The sequence below is a fragment of the Electrona antarctica genome (genome assembly GCF_951216825.1).
Source record: "Electrona antarctica genome assembly, chromosome: 1".
Lineage (NCBI taxonomy): Eukaryota > Metazoa > Chordata > Actinopteri > Myctophiformes > Myctophidae > Electrona > Electrona antarctica.
Window position 1 is genome coordinate 58,707,921 of NC_136806.1, and position 18,925 is coordinate 58,726,845.

Below are 18,925 nucleotides of genomic sequence, written 5' to 3' on the forward strand. Positions count from 1 at the left end.
TTGAGATCGAGAATGTCCATTTCATATCAGTGCATCCCGTTTTTCATTTTGAGAAAAAGATGCCACATTAATGACAGAAAACAGCATTTAATGGCAAAAAACAAACAATAGACACTTTAATCAGCCCTCTTCTGCCCCTGAGAAAGTGCTGTTAAGACAAATTAAAGCCGACAAGGTTTCTCTGACATGAACTATTAAGTGCCTGTTATCATCTACATTACTAACTTGATGGAAAACATTTGAGTCCAGGGCATGTTCAAAGTCAGTGAAACCAGCACAGTTCCTTACTATGAGATTGGCTGTTTATCTGTTTTTTTCTGTGAATCATACGAAACACATTTCTGCTTTTAAGTGTAATATTATGTAGAGATGGAGAGGTGTTATATATTTACTCCCTTTGCCGTAGTTAAGATAGAATAAGGGGCTAAGAGTGTAATGTTATGGTGCTGGCCTTCATATACAATAGGATATCTTGTAAACACTTTGCTCTGCAAATTTGTCTACAGATTAATTCAATAAATATTTGAATTGTTACTTAGACCAAGTTAACTTATTAGATTCTAAGATACAGTACTATGCTTTTTTGTGCTACAGTATAAGGGCAACTGTATATTGTACTGTACTGTGTAGTGTAAGTTATAAGCATGTAATACCTGTATTACATCAAACATTAAATACTGCATAATGTACAGTGAATAACAGGTTATTAACCTCTAAAGAAAAATAAAGTTGGGCATGAAAGTACTTTTTTTTTCTTTCATCCAACCGCCCATCAATTCAGAAAAATACTAAATACGCGAACTCGGAAAATACACTAAATTCACCCATCTATGTCAGACCCAGTCAAGACACATCACACCCATCATCCCCACACTAGTCGTGTCCTAAGGACCATCATTTGCACCACCTAGGAGAACATTAAACATGAGCTGGAGGAGCAAGATTGTCTGTGTGTTCACATTCATATCCAGGTGAGAAGGAACTCCTATTTAAGGCAGACATGTGAACAGTCTAGAAGGCTGTCTCTCTCTGCATGCTGCACGCAAAGGTGCAGTCTAAGTTGTGCCAGGGGTTCACTTGCGTTGGGATGAATGTGTCTTCACAGCCTACCTCCAGCCTTCTGCAATGAATGGCACTCATAGTCACAGCAACCATGACTCATGCCTCACCTCTTGTCTGTTTGTACATGTCACAGCTCTGACTGTGCTGCCTTGGAAGATTGTGGAAAAGTTTGAGGCTCAAACAGCATCCATCGACACCCAAGTTGCCATTTTAGCTGTCAAAAGAAGGTAGAGTGTCCCGTCCTCCCGTCCTCCCCAAGATAGCCACTGTGTTAGGGGCTGTATGGTGGGGGCTTCTCGTCTGGAGGGTAATAAGGAGGGGAGTAGCGTGGTGGGATCATAGTGGGCCACATATGACTGGGTCCAGACTGGGATTCATCGGACAGAGCTGAGGAGTCATGGAACATACTGGAGCCCTACAGACAGACACAAAATTAATTTGAATATCACATTTATATATACTGTATATATATATATATATATATTGAATATCAGTGGTTCTCAAACGGTGTGCCGTGGCCCGTGAGTGAGACAAGTCCAGCTGTGCCTTGGGATTTTGTGACAACCGCACGTTATTATTGCAATTTATAAAATGCGTAGTCCTGTTGCTTGATTCTGATTGGCTGTGGCCCGTTGTAAAATACAGTACTCGATAAACACACACACACCTGCTGACTGCTGTACACCTGTTCAGTTTCATGTTGCATAATTTCTTCACACATTTCTTTATAGAAATAGATATAGAATAATAGAATGCCCCCTCTGAATAGTTCATGTGAGCGGAAAAGCAGAATAATAAATGACTATCCCAAATAAAATGATTCTACAGTTTCACATAGACTACAAAAAAACAAAACATCTCTGTGCTTTATAGTCACAAATTGCAGACTTCTACCATATGAATCATTCAGTCATTCATAATTAGTCCTATTGATGTAATTCACATGCACTTAAACCCTCTATTCTCAGTAAAAAACAGTCCAATGTGTCATTGTTATTGTGAGCCTGTAGATCAGCTATTTTGGGCGAATGGTATGTAATGTTGATATTCATATTTGTCAAGGTGTGCTAAAGTTTTCATATTGCTGGATAATATGTATAATATTAATACATTAAGGGGTAAACTATCGCTGTGTTCTACATATGCCTATAAACCCGGTACGTTTTCATTTTAGTTTTGAATGCCTCGTCTTTTATAATAAACAAAAGGCTTGGCTCTGAACCCGTAGCTGATAAAAGAAACATCTAGCAAACCACACAGCAGTGGGGGAAAAAACCGGAAAGACGAGAAGGCCAACAAGATGAGCGTTTAACTTGATTTGGAAACTATTCACCATCATCTCTGTCTGTAATGAGACGTGCGAGATGGCTTCATTCACTGCATTCATCTCAAGTACTGTTGTTGACGTCAGTTGAGCAGTACAGTACTGCATACAGTACGCACGGTATGATATGATACAGTTCAGTTCTAAATCCTCCAGTTTTCCGAAATAAATATTTTCATGATTTTTCAAAAATAGCAGACCTACAAGCTCGTAGCGCGCCACTCGGTGGCGTGCTAAAAAAAATCTGAATCCCCTCCTACCACCCACCCCTTTTTCCCCTCACTGTATATATGTTTCTTTTCCCTTTTTACCTCCTTTATGATGAATTCCTGTTCTGTTCTTTGACTATATAGAAGTGTCTATTTGTACGTCTCTAAATATTTTGATGAGTTGAACAAGGTGGACCCTCTTGTAAACAAGTGTAATACTTTATTGGGTCTTTGTATTGAGTTTGTGCTTGAAATGTACTGTAATTCTGCAAACTGTTATAATAAATATTTAAATCAATCAATCAATCAAAAACAGTATGACAATATTATATTATACACATATGCTTCACGCAATCGCACGCACGCGCACACGCACACACACACACACACGCACACACACACACACGCACACAGACACACACACACACACACACACACACACACACACACACACACACACACACACAATGACAGGCTTACCTGCAGGTCGTAGGCTGTGTAGGGTGGCAGACAGGGGGCAGTGTTGTAGTAGGGGTTGAGAGTTGGTCTGGGAACTGGAGGCTCTGGGGGAAGCGGAGCCGTGACTGTCTCTGTCTCACATGTGTCCGAGTCAGGGGAGGGTATCTGTGAGCAAGAGACACATCAAAGGTGAAGGCTATCAGTTTTCAGTTTTCTCAGCACGCACGCACGCACGCATGCACGCACGCACGCACGCACGCACGCACGCACGCACGCACGCACGCACGCACGCACGCACGCACGCAGGCAGGCAGGCAGGCACACACACACACACACACACACACACACACACACACACACACACACACACACACACACACACACACACACACACACACACACACAGACATTGAAATGCACAGTGGGCAATCTGGGCATACATAAGAACAAGAAGAACTACCCGATTTCCTCATTAAATCGTCTGAAGTCACGGTTTGGAGAGGACGTCGTGAACGTAAAAGTTGTTTATTCCCGGGCTCCATTTGTGATCCAGGTGGTCAGTATTATTGAGAGTGATCAATGCACTCCTCTCCCTCTCTGGTGGCGATGTGTATAATAATCATTGTCTTGACTTACCATGTCCTTGAAGCCACCCAGCACTGCGGCAGTGATGATGCCCAGGAAGAGGGCGATGATGTTGAGAATGGTGGCGGACCACAGCAGGTGGTAGAGGTGCACGACGTCCTGGCAACTCCTAACCTCTGTGTATTCATGGTAGCCGCCCATCACTTCCACCCGGCTGGCCCAGTGGGGTTAGAAGCAACAGGGAGACGGGAAGTAAGACAGGATGGACCCACATGTTGGTACTGGCCGATATGATATATTATCTATTATTTTGACTTTTCAACATAGGGTAATTATGCAGCCACTGAGTCCCGATTCTTAACCACTTTAACTCATGTCATTACGGATGAACATTTTCAAAAGTTGTCCAAATCTTTCAAAGATAATATAATCTACTAGCTTGTTTAAAAAAATAAATACATTTAAGTGGTTAAATAGTTACGTACGATACGATAAATGTTCTCAAGCTTTTAATCAAATCTATGTTTTTTGATTAGAAGATGTTTATATTTTTGGCAAAATATAGGTCAAAAGTAAAACATCTGTATAGGACTGTCCATAATCGTGCCCAGAAATACAGACATGTCAAAATAATATTCACTTACAGCACAGTTTTAATAGCATTTAGTTATGTGTCTAATATATCCGCTGTACCAACACAGGCAACATTTTCAGCACTGAGTGACAGACATAATGAACAGCTTGATTTATAGACATTGAGCAGATCCATGCCTATAAAACCTCTAATGGTTTCCATTGTGGGGAAAACCACTTAAGAGAGCTGCAGGAAAGTAAGCTTGGTTGACGCCTGGTCTTGTGTGAGGCACAGACAAAAGGAGCCAGGAGGACATGCATGAGAGATGCCATCCAACCACATATTACCACGGGTGGGGTTATAATATGACAAGCACGCAAACTGTACATAACATTCACATCATTCACTGACAACATCATGGATTGATCATCAATGGCTACCGGGCGGGGAGGAGGGTGGAGCGGGGCTAAAAGAAATGGACCTACTTCCAAATCATGGACGATTTCCTAAACTTTTTCAAAACATCTTTATTCTGAAGTCCCATAAGAGGATGTTCTCTGAAACATAGGTAGAAATACAATTGAACCCAGGATATATATATATATTTTTTGTTTTCAACAAACAAAGGAAAGTAACTCAAATCTATTATATGCAACTTTACTAAATTCAAAACATTCAAAGAAACATAATATAGATAACAATAATAGATGAAGCCAAAATCCTTCACACCACTGTAAAAGCAAGGGCAGGTGCTGATGCACTAAGTAAGTTGTGATGTTAACCCATTTTTACCTGACGTCGAAATTTATAAAATGTCTTCTAAATCCTGATTTTTCAAAAATAGCAGACCTACAAGCTCGTAGCGCGCCACTCGGTGGTGCGCTATGAGCTTGTAGATCTGCTATTTTTCAATAGCTAAAGTATAACATAATGCTTAAAACACCAAAAGGGGTTCCCGCCCAAAATGGGTTAAAAACTTACTTCCCACAGTTGTAGAGGTCGCAGCAGTAGCAGGTGTTGCTCTTCACACGCAGGTTGCAGGACATGCGTGCGGATGGCTGGCAGGGTACCTAGAGTACAAACAAACACTTTATGTCCGATTGGAGGACTCACGGACCTCATGAACAATGTCCCTAGTATCCACATTCACGGTGGCATTCAGCAGACATTTATTTACCATGTCCTATTGCATTGCATATAATGTCAAGACTTTGGAATGCAGACAAAGAATTTCCCACCCAGGACATGTTTTCAGGCAGGATTTCTAAAACGTTCTTTAACACTCCATCCTGTTTCAGCAATCTGAAAGCAACACGTGTGTTTCTTACGTCACGGTCAGATGCAGTCTCACTGGAATGGTAGTCACAGCGACCAGCATACAATGGCCTTAGATCCTGTGGTACAACGAGCCGTTACTCAAACATCCAGTGAATACATACCTGTACAGAGATATATACTACATACTCGTCTATTTTTGGAGGCAAGGTATAGGGAACACTGAGGAAAAATTGTAATGAACATAAATATTTCAACAACAAAAAAAATGTGTCATTCAGAGGCTCCGGAACAACTTTTGAAGTCTGGGGGCCAGTAGAGTGAGAAAAATAATATGACAACTTTTGTGCAGATATCAATGAAGCATCTGAGTCATACAAACAATTAAATTGCTCAAAGGGCACTTGGCTGAGGTTAGAAGAGCAAGAGAGAGAGAGAGAGAGAGAGAGAGAGAGAGAGAGAGAGAAAAGAGAGAAAGAGAGAGAGAGTGCGTGCGTGCGTGCGTGTGTCATAACTCTGGCGCTGTCGGACCAAACAGCCTCAAACATGGTCAAACCATATGACCAAGGGGTGTACAGTGCCGAGTGGCAATTCAACAGCCCAAACAGTGTCCGAGAGGTGAGAACCAAAACAATGATCTGTCCACAGGGACTGCAGAGAAAGCACAGATCCTGTGGAGGACACACCGATTCTCTGGATGCGCATCAGGCTTCTCTGATTGGCCAACCTGACCAGTTGCCTTCACGGATTGTCAATTCTGCCACTAACGTGATACATGTATTGTGTACAATGGAACATAAAGTACGAGAGCTGTGGTCAGGTCATGCAGCACGAAGAAAAACGCAATGTGTGTGGAGCTGACAACAGGTACAAAGTATATATCAAACTAGAAAAAGTGCCCCTCGGGGCACAGGTCTCCACCAAGCCAGGTCAGGTTGTGGCCTCCTGGTGGCGCTATAATAGGCCAATGTGAAAAGGGTGCAATTTCTTCATATGCCTTTGATGGCAATTGGATGATTTGAGGCATTTTGTTCCAAAAATGTGTTTTGCAAAAATCAACCTGTTGGTGGCGCTATAACAGGCCAATGTGAAAAGGGTGGGATATATTCCTCAGCCTAGTAAGAAAATGTGTGAAAGATTTCACGTACATTGCACGCTGCGTTCATGATTTGAGGCTTTTGTTCAAAACGGGGCAATCTTGCAAACTGTGAAAGCCAATTATAGCCAATTAGGATAGAATATGAAATATCGGACAGATCCGACTTGAGCACATGACTATAGAGATACTGTGTAACGATTTGTGAGATTTTTGGACAGAATCTGAAGGAGTAATATAAAAAAAATTGTTTGATGCGGAAAATGCAGGTCAAAGGTTTGTCCTTGGCCTATAGGGAGTGTGGATGCAACGTTTCACGCAGATCGGTGCAGTTTTAGGTAAAAAATGTGAAAAGCTGCCTCATGGTGGCGCTATAACAGGCCGTTCTGGAAAATGTGGGGCAGAGGTTCATCGTTGGCACCCAGGGAGTGTGTGTGCAAAGTTTGGCATCGACCGGGTTAACGGTGCCGGAGATTAGCTGGTGCAAAACGGAGTGCAAAACATACTCTCTCCCCATGCCTTCGGCCTGGTGGAGACAATAACAGGAGTATTGCACAATGCGAGTATTCCCGACTTGCATCGTGCATGCATAGTCCGGCGCCCAAAAGGCAAATATTATTTATTAATTAATCTACTTATTAGTTAATTAGATGTGTTGTGTAAAATGTGGTACTTACGATGTGCCTTGCAGCAAAGACGCCATCAACAATAGCACAGCAGAAGGCAGCCACGACTCCGAAGCTAATGAAAACAATTGATGCAACCAGCTGTGAAAAGGAAGAATAAAAAGGTGTTCAAAAGGAGTAATGGTTTTATTAGTCTACTAAGTAGACTATTGTATTAATTCGATAGTCTTATTAAAAAAATTATAATGTATAAGTAGACTCTAATTATACCAGTTGTTGTTATTATTATTATTATTATTATTATTACGGTAATATTATGTAAGAGGACTCAGTGCAGTCCAAATTATATCAAGCTCTAAGTTTTAATTTGAAATGACTTCCATCACTAAGGTATGTCACAAAACAATACATTATGTCACCACAATGCAACACTTTTTCACTATGAATACTGGTGTCCCTTGAGATTTCGACCTGCACATTGGTGTTTAAAAAAGTTTGAAAACCACTGCTAGAGATTATTAATGTATCACCCATCTGCCTCTTTCTGTTTTTTGAGGTACAAGCTAGATGATAAAACATTATAATAAAACACGCACGCACGCACGCACGCACGCACGCACGCACGCACGCACGCGCGCGCGCGCGCGCGCGCGCGCGCGCGCGCACACACACACACACACACACACACACACACACACACACACACACACACACACACACACACACACACACACACACACACACACACACACACACACACACACACACACACACACACACACACACACACACACACACACACACACACACCTTCTCCACCAGGGCCGGTCCTGAGCAATCTGGCGCCCTAAGCAGGATTTTTCGCTCTGTCCCAAAAATTGGGGAGGCACTGGGGGGACACTGGGGAGGCACTGTGGGGACACTGGGGAGGCACTGTGGAGGCACTGGGGGGACACTGGGCACTGGGGAGGCACTGTGGAGGCACTGGGGGGACACTGGGCACTGGGGAGGCACTGGGGGGACACTGGGGAGACACTGGGGAGGCACTGGGGAGACACTAGGGAGGCCCTGGGCAGACATTGGGGGGACACTGGGGAGGCACTGGGGAGACACTGGGGGGACACTGTGGAGGCACTGGGGGGACACTGGGGAGACACTGGGGAGGCACTGGGGAGTCACTAGGGAGGCCCTGGGCAGACATTGGGGAGGTACTGGGGAGGCACTGGGGGGACACTGGGGAGGCACTAGGGAGGCCCTGGGCAGACATTGGGGAGGTACTGGGGAGGCACTGGGGGGACACTGGGGAGGCACTAGGGAGGCCCTGGGCAGACATTGGGGAGGTACTGTGGAGGCACTGGGGGGGACACTGGGGAGGCACTGGGGGAACACTGGGCAGACAGAGTTGGGACAGAGTAAAAAAAGAATATATATATATATATATTTATTTTTTGGCGCCCCCCCCCCCCCCCACTGGGGAGGCACTGGGGAGGCACTGGGGAGCCCCGGAGCCCCCCCCCCCCCCCCCTTCGTCGGCCTGTAGGAAGAACCGGGCCTGTTCTCCACTGACTGGATGCTTCCAATAAATGAGACGTGTGATGTGGCTGCCATGGCTGGCAAGGTGCCCACTTCATAGGCACTGCGACGCCCGTTCCCCCATCCAACTCCCTTCCTTTCACTCCTCAATGAGAGCTGGGACATATTCAATTACACGTCGCCCCACCCCGTCTGTGGCTACCCCGGCTAGTGGGAGGGAGGGAGGGAGGGAGGCGGTACTGTAAGACCACGTTTATAAATCAACACCCATTACCGTTTCAAGATCTCTGTAGCCAACTGCACAATGCATTGCAAACCACAACCTAAAGAATGCCTATAGGGACTGAGCCTATTCAACTAAGCGCTCTATTTATATCACATACTGCATCGGAGCAATAGAATTTATTAATAACCCTGGATCTAAATTTGTTTTGTTACATCATTTTGCAAGTAAATCCCAAATTAAAATAATTGTGTTTACTGTCAACTTTAATGTTATGTGACCCACCTGCCATATATCATATTATTATTGGTAATGTATGTTTCACGTAGCCTAATATAATATATATGATATGATAATATATCATTCCAATTTAATAAACATTTAGTTAATGTTGTGGACTGAATTGGCAAGCAGTTAGGCTACATATTATCCACTCAAGACTGTGCTGGCTGGGGTTATGGGAAAGTAGAGGTAGAGGGTATCACACTACAGAACCCATTCTTCATTTCAAGAGTGGTAGGCAGACCCTGCATGGCAGCTCCCACTGCTCTTTCCTCATCTGCAGTTCCTTCCGCACATTCCAGTGTGGACATCTGTCCTCCTCCGCTTACAGCCTTCTATTTCTGGCTGCATCTCGCATGAGGCATTGGAGCCTTGTTCTGATACACAGTCAAAACACCCTCGCAGACCGACAACCACCTCAGGACCTCTGGACCTGGCTAGGGTTTGCTAGCACAAAGTGGTTCTCAAACTGTTCATGTTGATATTGTCCATCTGAAAATATGTTGTGCCATACAATGTTTTTAAACTTTAAGATTTGTAGACAGTAGCAGATCTTCAAACTCACAAACCAGCTCAGTAGCCTTGTGGTTAGACTCTAGACTAGTGTCCGCCCTGAGATTGCTAGGTCGGGGTTCACCCCTGTCTGGGTGATACAAAAGACTATAAAAATGTGACATACCCTGCTTGGTAGTGCTAAGTAAGAAGTAAGTAAGTCCCTGCGTACTTGTACAACATGGCTGGGGGATGTACTTGTACATGATCAAGCGACCTCACGCAACATGAAACAGTAAATAGGCATGTGCTCTATGGGTCACATGGCTGAGCAAGGATTAATTTACAAGCTCACAAAGCTTGTAGATCAGCTATTTTCTTAGAATTAATTGCATTTTGGAGTGATAAAGTTTAGTCTTCTGTATGACTATAATGGCATGATATAACAGCATGATATGGCAGCACTGTAAGTGATCTTGAAGGATGTAATATAAATCTTCTTACCATCTGCCTCTTGTTCTCTATCAAATGAGCTCCAATAATTCCCAGAAAAGAACCAAACCCAAGCTGAAATGAGAGGAAATGTTATTAGAAATACAAATCTTATTAAAACATTTCACACAATGTCTCACAATTTTACGGCATCTCATTTTATTTTCCATTTAACATTCTTATTAAACAACTGCACAATGCGCTTTGCATTTTCTCTTTACGTTTCGTTTTTTTTTTTTTATTATTTTAAATCACTCTTTCTTTCCTGTTTTTATTCTTCAAAGGCTTTTTTTTATGTTTTTTTGTGGCTTTCGCCTTTATTTTATATTTTTTTATGGAGGGACAGACAGTAGGCTGACAGGAAATGGGGAGAGAGATGGGGGGAAGACATGCAGTAAAGGCCATCGGGATCGGGAGTCGAACCCGCGGCACACTGCCAGACTGGATTACCAGCCAAGGTGCCTGTACCGCTGAGCCATGGCCCAGGCCAACTTTTGGGGGTTTTATGCCTTTATTTATAGGACAGTAGACGGGGAGTGACTGACAGGCAGCAAAGGTCGTCAAGATCGGGATTCGAACCCGGGACATAAGGTGCCTGCATCCACTACGCCAGCAGCCTGGGCCAACTGGGTCAGTGGTTCCCAAACTTATTCATGTCAAGGACCCCCAAATTGACACTAAATAGACCCCCATTTGAAGTGATATGCCAGGGACCCCCATAAGAGAAGATTTTTACAGCTCTAGCAGTGATTCTCAACCCGTTTAATATCAAGGACCCCCAGTTTGACATGCATACGGACCCCCCATTTAATGGCATCTCTATCTCTGGGACCCCCAATTTAAATTAGAAGACAGTTGACTGGCCCTTAAATAGGCTACCCGCTGCTATATTATTATTATATCACATCATAACATATCATTGACCTAAATGGCGTTATATCAACAAAGTATGATTATTTATTTTAAGGTTAGGCTTATGTGTTTTTCAGAAATTACTTTGGACATATGTGGAAAACTTTAGTTAAACATTCAGAGTGACGCACACATTACTTTACCTGGGTAACATCATCTTCTGATACTTGAATGTTTTGACATGAAATAATAATCCTGTACCGTCGCCGCGTGTAGTATTTTGTTTTATTAGCGCGAGCGACCGTGATAAGGCTGCAGCTGTTGTTGTTGCTGCTGCTGCTGCTCGCTGACCACACATGAACGGTAAAGATAGATACCAAGGATCAGACAGTGATGTCACTGTTATGCTACGCAACACTGAAGTAACACGGACTCGAAGCCGTTTATAAATCAGTCGCTGACTTTTTTTAGGAACATTTGTTCAAATAAAAAACCAAAATGCTTATATAAAAATATTAATTATACCAGTGATAGACACAGACATAATACCAGACATGTTGCAATGGGTCGATTTACAGTGCCTAAGCCAAGAACTGATGCAATGAAGAATATACAGTCATGTACAGGGCAATGACTTTCTGGAACTCTCTACCAGTAAGCATCACAGAAATTAAGGGTAAAAGGCACTTTAAGAAAAGACTGAAGGAGTTTCTTATATATATGGCGAAATTGTAATTCTGTTTATGTCAATATACCAGTTAATGTAATCTAGAGTGAATGCACTAACCATAGTTATGCTTTAATGTATTTTATTTTTTTTGTGATATCTGTAATGTTGCAATGTTTTTTTGTATGTATATTATTCTGTGAGGACCCCAGGAAGAATAGCTGTTGCCAGGTGCAACAGCTAATGGGGATCCTAAATAAAATAAACTAAACTAAACTCGTCCGCTGACGAATCCTTGGTATTTTCATTCGAACGGAGTCACTGCTGTTTGGAAAGTCCTCGTTAAGATGTGTCGTCGCACAACCCCCCCCCCCCCCCCCCCCCCCCCAATCAGAAGCATTTTCACCCCCACACAGAGTTGCACCACTCACTTCACACGGGTGTGATTTTTACTTTAGGTCCTCAAAAATTTCTGTGGGGGGGACTGTGGAAAACGCACATTTATGAACAAGCAGCACTTGCCTCGCTTTGCCTCTAATGCCAGTAATGCTGAATAATGAATGTGGAGAACATTCACCCCTCAGAGACCAGAGGTAATTAAGAACATCAGAGTCCAAGAGCAGGAAGAGCTCAATGGAAACACTTTGGTTCAGTGTGGACATTCACAACATGGGGGGCCCTGAGCATGATGCTAGATGGCTAAATGTCACTCACAATAACTCCTGGATAGTAGCCACCCACTGTGATGTTCTGTGTTCTGGTAGTCGCTGCCAGGCCAAAGATGAGGATGAGTACGGATACGATGAGCAGCATCACTGTGACCATGATGGATTTCCTCTTCCTCCTCTTGAAGGAACCTGGTAGATAGATATGGATGCACGATTAATCAGACCATCATATCGGTGTTGGCCTAAAACTGTGATATCGAACCTATATCAAAATAATATATTAGGTTTTAGACACAAAAAAATCATAATAATCATTGAAGGATGCAGATCCAATGAAGTATTTGCCGGGGAAGCTTTCAAAAGGGTCAACAAGTTGGAACATTTTTAAATAACAAATACACTACATTCAACTTTCGAGCTGTTTATGTTGGAATTTCAATATAGTGCATCCCTAGTTTTGGAATAAAGAGGCATTGCTTCTTTTTTTAAAGTGTTTATGCCTTTTTCAGAAATTACACATTTTGAACTTGATAGAGCTAAACAAAATTATTTTGATTTGAATTACCTAGTAGTTACCTATTTGTAGTGCCTGTTTCTTAAAATACCACTAGACCTGTTCAACCAGTACACTGCTAAATGTGCTAATACAAACAAAAGTCATGCTTGGGTTTGTTGAACTGCACCCCATTAACTGCAGGCTATGACAAGTTTGACAATTGATAGGCCTATACTTGTCTGACAACATGGATGGTTGGCAAATGTCTACTTCAATGGCTGCAATAATAATTTTAGCCATCATAAAATAACTTGTTTTTTTTGCATGTTTTATGTGACCACTTGTGTATAAGGTGCCAGGTGGGCTAGTATGGACAATTCAGAAACCTGCCTACCAATGACATCATCGATGGGGATTCCAAAAGATAGCACACTGGATGATGTCATTGGTACTAGGCAGGTTTCTTAACTGTCAACAGCCCACCTCTGATCAGACACAAAGAGCCGAGTAGACAGAAATACCTACAATCTTATATGAGTGAGAAGGAGAACCAATTATATTTATGAACATAAGGTTGAACACGCATGGGTGGTGAAGCCCAAAACAACCACACATGGCACCCTAAACTCGAAGCACATGAGGCTATAGTCAGTCAGTATAGGCGATTGATGATAGAAGACGCAAAACCAAACCAATATAAACCACCATCCACTATAGTTCCAGTCTAGAATAGGCTACGGTTGCTGCACCTGCAGTGCCGACCTCAGACAGGTCGTGACCGGAGTCACCATACCGGACTGCCCATTTTATATTTTTCGACAAGTCTGGACGAATTCTTGGCTTCCTTTTACGCTGTGGTAACATTAACAATTTAGAACACGGGCTGTTGAAAGATCGACTAGAACCCGGGGAGGCCAATGCCGAACGCAAAAACAAAAAGGGGGGAAATCCGGATAAATTACAACATAACGTATGACCATGTGTCCACAGCCTTGAAGCAATACAGTACATTTGATCAAGTCGCTGACTCGCCACGCCGCTGACCTTGCGCGCACATACCCATTGTAGTGTCGGAGAGAGTTACTCCGCTGGCTTGTTGGTGGTTCTGCACAGGCGGCATGTTTTTTTTTGGGGGGGGGGATGATTCACTCACAGGACGAACCCCCAACCGAACTACGATTCCAGATTAAAAACCAAATACATGATAAGCGGACCAACTAACTCTTTGCAGCTATAAGCTAACGTAGACGGGATCTTTGCTTGCAGTGGCATTCTCTGATACCAGCCCAGCCGTCCCCGCTCGCTGCAGTCGTGCCTTGCCTTGCTGTCTCGTTTACATCTATCTATTCTGCGCCTACAGTACAGATCTCTGCCCTGGGAGTTTAGAGTCGCTGCTGACTGTGCGCATGCTCAAGCAGCTTGAATTACATGTATACTGGAGAAGATGATTTATTGCCCATGCATTGCTAGTTCAACTTCAAATCCGATTTTCAACATTGGCTAAAGATCATATACTATAGTCTATTATATAATAGTTAATAGAGCCTTATTACTATTATTATTTTTAGTAGTAGTACTAGTAGTAGTAGACAGTAGTAGTAGTACTAGTAGTACTAGTAGTACTAGTAGGCCTATCATCATCATTGGTGTTGTTGTTTTAACTTAAGTTTTAACTGTTAGATATAGATAAAGACCGCAAGTCGATTAAAGTTATACTTATAGGCATATAGGTAGTTGAGTTGAGTCAAAATCAATTAAGTGACGTCACACATCACTGAAATCAGAGGTTATGATTATGAACGGTATGAAGAGTCCTGTGTTGTAAGTTCTTGGATACGCGTGGCCAGCCTAGTCCTGTGAGGACACTAGGCTTTTCACATAAGAGACGCCTTCAGTGCGCGTCGAGCGCCACCGCGTGTCAAAACAATTATTTACACGGCACATATAGAAATAATATGCTTTTAATCCCTTTAAACAAATAATAATATAATTCACGTCCACTATGCTTTGGTTTCATCATACAGTTATCATTGTAGGCGCACATGTGCAGCAAACATGAGCATATAGGCTGGGCACTCCTGCAAAATCATTATGTGGAACCTTTATTTAGTTAGGGTTAATAGGTATCCCTGAAACATGACTGCCGGGCGTCATGTGAACCATATGGCTATGGTTTTTGAAATAGTGAAGTCTCAGAAAAGCAAAAGCACAATATTGTTTTAATACCTGCATAGCCTAAAATGCTAGCCTGTGTGTGTGTGTGTGTGTGTGTGCGTGTGTGCGCGCGCACGCGTGCGTGTGTGTGCGCGCGCGTGTGCGTGCGTGCGTGAGAGAGAGAGAGAGAGATAATTGTTCATATAGGCTACAATTCAATTCAAATGGCTTTATTGGCATGAGAAAACGTTTAGTCACTGCCGAAGCAAAATGCAAAATTTGCAATTGAAAGTAGCCTACAATTGAAAGTCAGAATCTCCAATAAATCAATTTCTAAATCAACGTATAGCCTATATGAGCTTGTATCGGCTATTTTCTCAAATGTCCGAAATATAGGGCGGAAGTAGGCAATGTATGTTTCTAATAATAATCAAAATGTATACAGGCTACAAAGTAGCCTAGCTAACTATGACTAAAGTTTTCAAATGTTGTATAGTGGAGTAACAGTATAGGCTATATGCCTCTGAAATGTAGAGTAGGCGTACTGAAAATTGGAAAAGTTAAGTAAAAAATTATAAGAAAATCTAAATTGTACAAAACAAGTAACAATAGTAAAGTGACAATTCAGAATCAATCTTTATTGTCACATCACATTTACAAGTAAGGTGGGTGAAATTCGATCTTATATAGGGCCTATAGGGCAGTTAAAGACATAATGTGCATATATAATATAGGCCTATGACTAATCTGCACGAGAGGCATATACAATGAATGTGACTAAAGTGCATAATAAATAAGTCATGACTGTACGTGTATAAATAAAATCCCTATTAAAACACATTTCAGTTCAGTCTGTGCAGTGTCACCAGACTTAGCTCTTGTTCAGCAGTCTAATTGCTGACAAACACAAACTGTCCAAGAGTCTGCATGGTGGTATAGATACTCAGTGCTCCTGATAGGCCGTGAGCCAGGACCCCAAATCTGGGGTCATCTGTACCGATGGGGTGAATAAGTCTCATAGTGATTTTTGGGAAGGTATACATCCATAGTGCTAGGAAAAATGTGATAGCATTGCATCTGTGGTAGCTTTCTGTGTGTTATCACTCCATTTATAACCACATGCCAAAACTCAATTTTCAAAATCCGAATGGAGCATTCTACTTCAAACTGATGGTTCTCTCCTATTATTGATCATATATCTTTGAAGAATGGTTGGGATACAGCTCAGACTATATATTTCTCTGAAAAGTTGTTAAAATTAGCACATCTAGAAATGTTATCTATTACAGGAGAGACAACATATAGGGACTATATATTACATGAGACGTACTTCTGTTTTCATGAAAGATGCAGCACAAAGGTTCCCTCTGTAAATAACTGTAAATATTTAAAACCATCTTAGAACATAAATTCTAATGAAATGTTTTATGAAATTCAATAAACTAAATATAGTGTAAGTGTACAGTGTAAGTAATGCATAAGATAACTTTCCGTTCACCATTACATCACCTGTTAGTCCATTTGACACTTCTATCTGTTCAATACCAAACCTAATAATGCTGTTTCATATTACGTTTTGGTTGTTGATTTGTATTTGGGGACAATTTTAGCTTGGTTGCCCAAACTTTGGTAATTGGCATAATCAAAAAAGGCCTTTATATCAGGTCAATCTCACATGTTAAAGGTCTGGTCAATGAAACAGAAACAACTATTTCTATTTCTATAACAACTTATACTTATACATTTGTAATAATAGCATAAGAAAATATGATAATATTTATCTTTTGCAACTACATTCAATATCTGTAAGCTTCAACTCATAATCAGGAACATAAAATCAACCCACCACATCCCCCTAGCCCTCCTGATTGGCAGCAATATCTTACCCAAATCCTGATCTACCTCATCGTCTCTTTATTATCAACATCACTTCTCATTTGTAGCTTCAACATCTCATCAGGTGTCAGGTCACCCTTAGCAAAATGTGGATCTCCCATCCAAATTGTGTGACATCACCTGAACTTTCAAATTGAGCTTGGTGGTCTGCCACATTCCACTTGTATATGAGTACAACTGTCGTGGTACAACAGCAGCAACAGATTGTTACATTGTGACACCCAACTCACCCAGCACATCAGGGTAGTCTGGGAAGTTCCCTGCCAGCAAAGTATTTTGTGCTCTGATCTTGCCTTTGCACATGGATATGAGGTTGCACAGGACTGTCCCATTGAAGGTCGTTAATGTCAAGGCAATTATGTTTATGCACTGTCAAATAGGTCTACATCTATTCTATGGTAACATATAGCTGTATAGTCATATTATCCTGCTCATTACTGTGCACAAATGTATACATCTTTGTGTTTGAGCACAAATGCATTTTGAGAACCCCCACATTTTCAGTAAAGCGTGCACGCTGTGCGGCCCCCCACACACCATCATTCTACAGTTCAATCTAGTTGAATACCCCTGCTGTAGGTTACAACAACAAACAGCTGCATATCAATGGTAAGGTGAATACTGTGCATGTCAACCAGTGACCATACTGTATCTCCTGCATGCTTGGACACACCTGCTTATGAGACAGACATTGACCTGACCTTTAGCACATAAGATTGACCTACTTATAAGAAATTGATTTTATGTGACAGTTATTCTGTTCATTTTGTAATTGTAATGTTTTTACATAATGCAGTACAATAGAACATCACTTTGGGTGTGGTATGGACACCATTTTGGATTTGGCAATACATAATTAACTAGTGATGGGAGATTAATCGGCAAACACATCGGTATCGGACGATTTGAGTTGTTTTTAGATTAATCGGCATCGGTTTGATTAATCAGACCGATTACGTTTTTCAATAAACTTTTCCCTACTCCTTTTTCGAACATAGTAACTGCGAGAGTGAGGTCTAGCCAACACCAACTCGGGATTCCTGGATCGCTGCCCTCCACAATGTCCTATCCAACATCAGGTTATTGAGCTCTGCAGTGTTGTTAGCCAAGCTGTCGCGCCGCAGCACGTCTACATAGGTGGTACGCTTCTTTCCCCCCCTTGGCTTTGCCCTGGGTTTGGCTCCCATAGTCAATTTACTTGCCTCAAGTTCTGGGTACCTGACGCAGTGCCCTGCCAGCCTCATCCTTCTCTCTCTGACTTTGTCCGTGACCCGTGGTAGGTCCCCATAGAAGAGGTCCACATTTCTGATGTGACACCTAGTGCCATTCGTAGCATTCTTGTGTAGACTCCATCCAGGGATTTTTCCTGTTGTACTGTGAGGGTCCATTTCTCGACAGTATCTATGAACAGCCGCCTCTTAAGGTCTTCTCCCATGTCTGATTTCCACACTCTCCTCATCCCGTGCAAGGCTTTCCAGGCAAGTGCTCTCCGAACCTTCAGATCCTTTTCAGTTGAGGCAGTCCAGGCCCCGAGGTACTTGAAGTCCTCGACTCGCTCGAGCACCGTCCCGTCTGCAGTGGCAATGGTTTTGTCCTCTGTGTTGACTGTCATTACCTTTGTTTTCTTGGTATTGAGCTTGAGGCCGAACTTGGACCTTGGCTCGAGTCTGGCTGTAGCTTGACTCTATCATCTGGACCAACTTTTCTGGAACTCCGTAGGCACGTAGAATACTCATGAGTTTCCCCCGGTGGATGGTGTCGAAAGCCTTTTGGAAGTCAATGAATGTGATCACCGCTGACAGGTTGCGCTCCCATACCCCTTCCAATATCCTCCTCAGTGCCAGTATCTGCCCGACTTTCGAACATAAACATAAGTTAAGGATTATGAAAGATCATTATTATTATTATTTTTGGACATTTATTTCCTTTGTCTTTTCTCATTTATATTTTAACATGTTTG

The 18,925-nt window shown here is 42.3% G+C and overlaps 1 protein-coding gene across 2 annotated transcripts; it reads right to left on the reverse strand.

Annotated features, from left to right (window-relative positions):
* Nucleotides 1-71: 71 nt before the first annotated feature.
* Nucleotides 72-14,247, reverse strand: tmem255a (transmembrane protein 255A). 2 transcript variants are annotated; one of them, XM_079528246.1, is made up of 9 exons: nucleotides 13,975-14,247; nucleotides 12,466-12,608; nucleotides 10,245-10,307; nucleotides 7,262-7,351; nucleotides 5,542-5,607; nucleotides 5,195-5,283; nucleotides 3,691-3,853; nucleotides 3,076-3,219; nucleotides 72-1,477 (listed from the first exon to the last, which is right to left on the reverse strand). In XM_079528246.1, the coding sequence occupies exons 1-9, from the start codon at nucleotides 14,033-14,035 to the stop codon at nucleotides 1,334-1,336; spliced, it is 963 nt and encodes a 320-aa protein (XP_079384372.1). In that variant the 5' UTR covers nucleotides 14,036-14,247; the 3' UTR covers nucleotides 72-1,333. The 2 variants fall into 2 exon arrangements, with proteins under 2 accessions (XP_079384372.1, XP_079384371.1); XM_079528245.1 differs by having other exon boundaries at nucleotides 3,691-3,858; nucleotides 5,194-5,283.
* Between the last annotated feature and the right edge of the window lie 4,678 nt (nucleotides 14,248-18,925).